This window comes from Pteropus alecto, unplaced genomic scaffold (genome assembly GCF_000325575.1).
Source record: "Pteropus alecto unplaced genomic scaffold, ASM32557v1 scaffold41, whole genome shotgun sequence".
NCBI lineage: Eukaryota > Metazoa > Chordata > Mammalia > Chiroptera > Pteropodidae > Pteropus > Pteropus alecto.
In genome coordinates, this window is record NW_006430464.1 from 1,484,884 (window position 1) to 1,488,000 (window position 3,117).

A 3,117-nucleotide genomic window follows, 5' to 3' on the forward strand; every position below is an offset into this window, starting at 1 on the left:
CAGCGGGGGCTCTGGGGACGAGAGGGGCGTCAGGGCTGGACCCCCGTGAACCCCCGTTCCCCAGGGTTTCGACCCGCTGCCCATCCACAGCCCTGCACGGCCCTCAAGTCCCCACTGCCCCTCGTATCTGCTGTCAGTGAAAAGCGCTCCCAGCAGGTTCCCAGATTCCTGTATGGGGTCCCGACACAGCCCTCCTCCCACCCTGCACCCCAACACCCCTCCTGGTGGAACTGAGTTCTTCCGCTGCCACCCACCTCTGCCCCAAGTCCCCCCTTCGCCTCTACTCCATATTCCTCTTCTGCAGCCCTCGCTCCTCCTTCAAAGCCTGACCCCCCCACTCACCTGTCACCTCCCCACCCCCACCTTCAATATCCACAGTCCCTAGATGCCACAGGAAGCTCATGTCCCTTTAACTTCTCTCCAGCGTCCTCCTCGGCCTTCCCACCCAGACTCCAAAGACCCTCTCTGTCTCAGGGTAGGTCTGTGTCCCAAAACCATTGCTCACTGTTGCCTTGCCCACACGATGGCCAGGAGTCTTCCCCTGACCCATCAAAACCTCCCCCCACCATCATCACTCCCCTGTTCCACCCCCAGCCTAGCTCCTTGCCCTGCTCTGCCATGCCTCGAGTTCCCAAATGCCATCCGCCACCCCTAACACCTCTTCTCTTGTCCCTGAATCTGAATGTCCCTTCCTTGCCAACAGCCCCTCTGCCCCTCATTGCCACCACTTCCCATAGCCCTTTGCGACGACCAAGTCCCTCCGAGACCCCTTCCCGCGCTACTCCAAACCCCTGACGCCCGTCCTCGTGCCTGTTTTAATCCGCTCAGGTCTCTTCGCTGCCTCAACGCCCTTGTCCGGCTCCTCCGGCCTCTGAAATAGCGCCCTCTGCGCTCTACCTCGCTTCCTGCTCGGCGGTCTCATCCTCCATGTCTTTCTCGGCCTATTCTCCATCTTCGGAATCATGCCCTTTTCCTTTCTGCTAACTGCCCGTGGGTTTTTGCAACAACCCTCTCTAATGCCCTGAAATCTCTCCTGATTCCTACAACTACTTCTTCTCCGTCCCCACATCCTTAGCTAGGAGCCTTCCAGAGCCTTCCGAGGCGCTCTCTCCCCAGTCACACAAATCCTGCACGCTTAGAACCCTCCACTGTGCCTCGTCCCTTCCGACGCCTCTCTTTGGCCTCATGTACCTTCACGTCCTTCCTCAGCTCCCCGCAAGACCTCGCTATTCCTTAGGACCCCTCTGAGTCATCAAGTACCCTCGTTAACTGTCCCGAAGCCCCGCCTCCAAAACCCCTCTTCCATCTGTGAATAAATACTCCTCTTCCTTCATCAAAACCCCTTAAGTTTTGTCCAAAGCCTCTCTCAGGGAAGAAACACATCCAGACCCAACCGTACCCCCAGCCTTCCCCTCCCATCCCCACAAGACCTGACTAGTCAGCGTTCCTGCCTCTCTTTAAACTCTCTCTCTCTCTGCCCCCCAGACACCTCTCTAGCCCCAGATCCCACAACAGTTTTAAAAGCTCCCTGAGTACCCAAACCCCCAACCATCCCCATCACTTATAACCTGCCCTGTCCCCCAGCATTCTCCAGCACCCACCTTGGGGTCCCTGCAATCCATTTAGTATCTGTGAGCAGATTAGAAAAAAGACACCCCTCTCTCGCTCACCCTCATCAGGATGTCACCTCTACAAATGTGCAAAGCTACGTCATCGAATGCAAAGTGTCCCTTCAACGGCGTGTAATCCGCTCAACCGTACCAAGTGTCCCTAATGACAGGAAGCCCCTGCCCGCCCCCGGAAGCTTCTTCCCAGAGCTCACCGGGTGTGCCACCTCTGCTGGCACTTGGGAGCCCCGGGAGCGGGGGAGGCCCGGGGACTGCAGCCTCAGCAGCCAAGGGAGGCCCTTCAGGGGTGGAGGTGTCCTTGGGCCCGGTGAGGGGCGGGTCGTCCAGGGCAGAGATGGCCGAGGAGATGCTCTCCTGCAGGTCCCGGTTCTTGGCGACCGAGTCCTCCTCATCCGAGGAGAAGGAGGGCAGCGTCTCAAGGTTCCGCTTCAGCTCCTCGTCCAGACGCTTGCAGGGCGAAGGACAGCCCAGCCCCAGCCCCTCGCTCTCGGCAGCCTCCAGGGCGCCCCCCAGCCCGAAGGCGCCGGTGGGTGGGGGGTGTGGCACGGTGGCGGCTGTGGGGGGCTGGGGCTGCAGGCCCCGGGCCGGCACGGAGGGTGGCACGCTCTTGGGGGGGCTGAGCGGGGGCGTCAGGCCGGCCTGGTAGAGCGGTGGGTGGCGTTTGCCCGACTTGAGGAAGTCCAGGAAGGAGGCCATGAAGCCGGACTTCATCTCCGGCTGCTTCTCCTCCACCTCCTTGATCTTGGCCTCGATCTTCTCCCGAGTCAGGCTCGAGTCCAGGCTGTTGTGGTCAGGGCCTGACACGGCGTCGCCTGATGCGGCACCCAGACCCTCGCCCGCCTTGGGCACGGACAGCTTGATCTAGATAGGGGGCGGTGGCGAGTCAGGGCCCCCACGGGCCGAACCCCAAGTCCCTCCTTCCCTCAGGCCCAAGAGTCGGAGCCCCTAGCCCCCACCTCACTTAAGACCCTGAAGTTCAAATTCCCAGACTCTCAACCTGTAGCATCCTAGAATTCAGGCCCACAGAGACCTTCTCTCAGATCCCATAATGCCAGGACTAGAGTCGCCCCCTTGTTACTCACTGACCTCTCCCTGCTCACGGCCCAGGAGTCCGGGGCTCCAGACCTTCCTCCCACAGGACCCGGACACCTAGACCCGATGGGCAGTCCATCAGGATCTAGAGACGAAGGACCCGAACTCCAACCCCTTCCCTCCCTCTGGACCCAGGTTACGAGTCTCATATCCCCGACGGCAGAACCCTGGAATTCCAGCCCTTAGCGTCGTTTCCTCACGGGTTTTAGGAGTATACTCTGTGTCCCCCATCACGCCCAGAACCTCCAAGGGGGCCCCAGCTGCCCTCACCTTAAGTGGCTTCAAGGGCTCCAGCCGGGTGCCACCTGCCTCCTCAGCCTTCCGGCCCCGGCCGCGGCCTCGGCCCCGGGGTTTCTTGGCCCCGTCGGTGGGCGCGGAGGCGGAGGCTGGCCCCGCG

The 3,117-nt window shown here is 61.3% G+C and overlaps 1 protein-coding gene across 1 annotated transcript in view; it reads right to left on the reverse strand.

The window, feature by feature from the left end:
• PRR12 (proline rich 12) overlaps positions 1–3,117 on the reverse strand; it is a 22,558-nt gene that overhangs the window by 14,887 nt on the left and 4,554 nt on the right. The window contains 2 exon segments of the mRNA XM_025048789.1: positions 1,757–2,489; positions 2,991–3,117. The exon segment at positions 2,991–3,117 is cut by the window's right edge and continues 71 nt beyond it. Of these exon segments, the coding sequence (XP_024904557.1) occupies positions 1,757–2,489; positions 2,991–3,117 (860 nt within the window).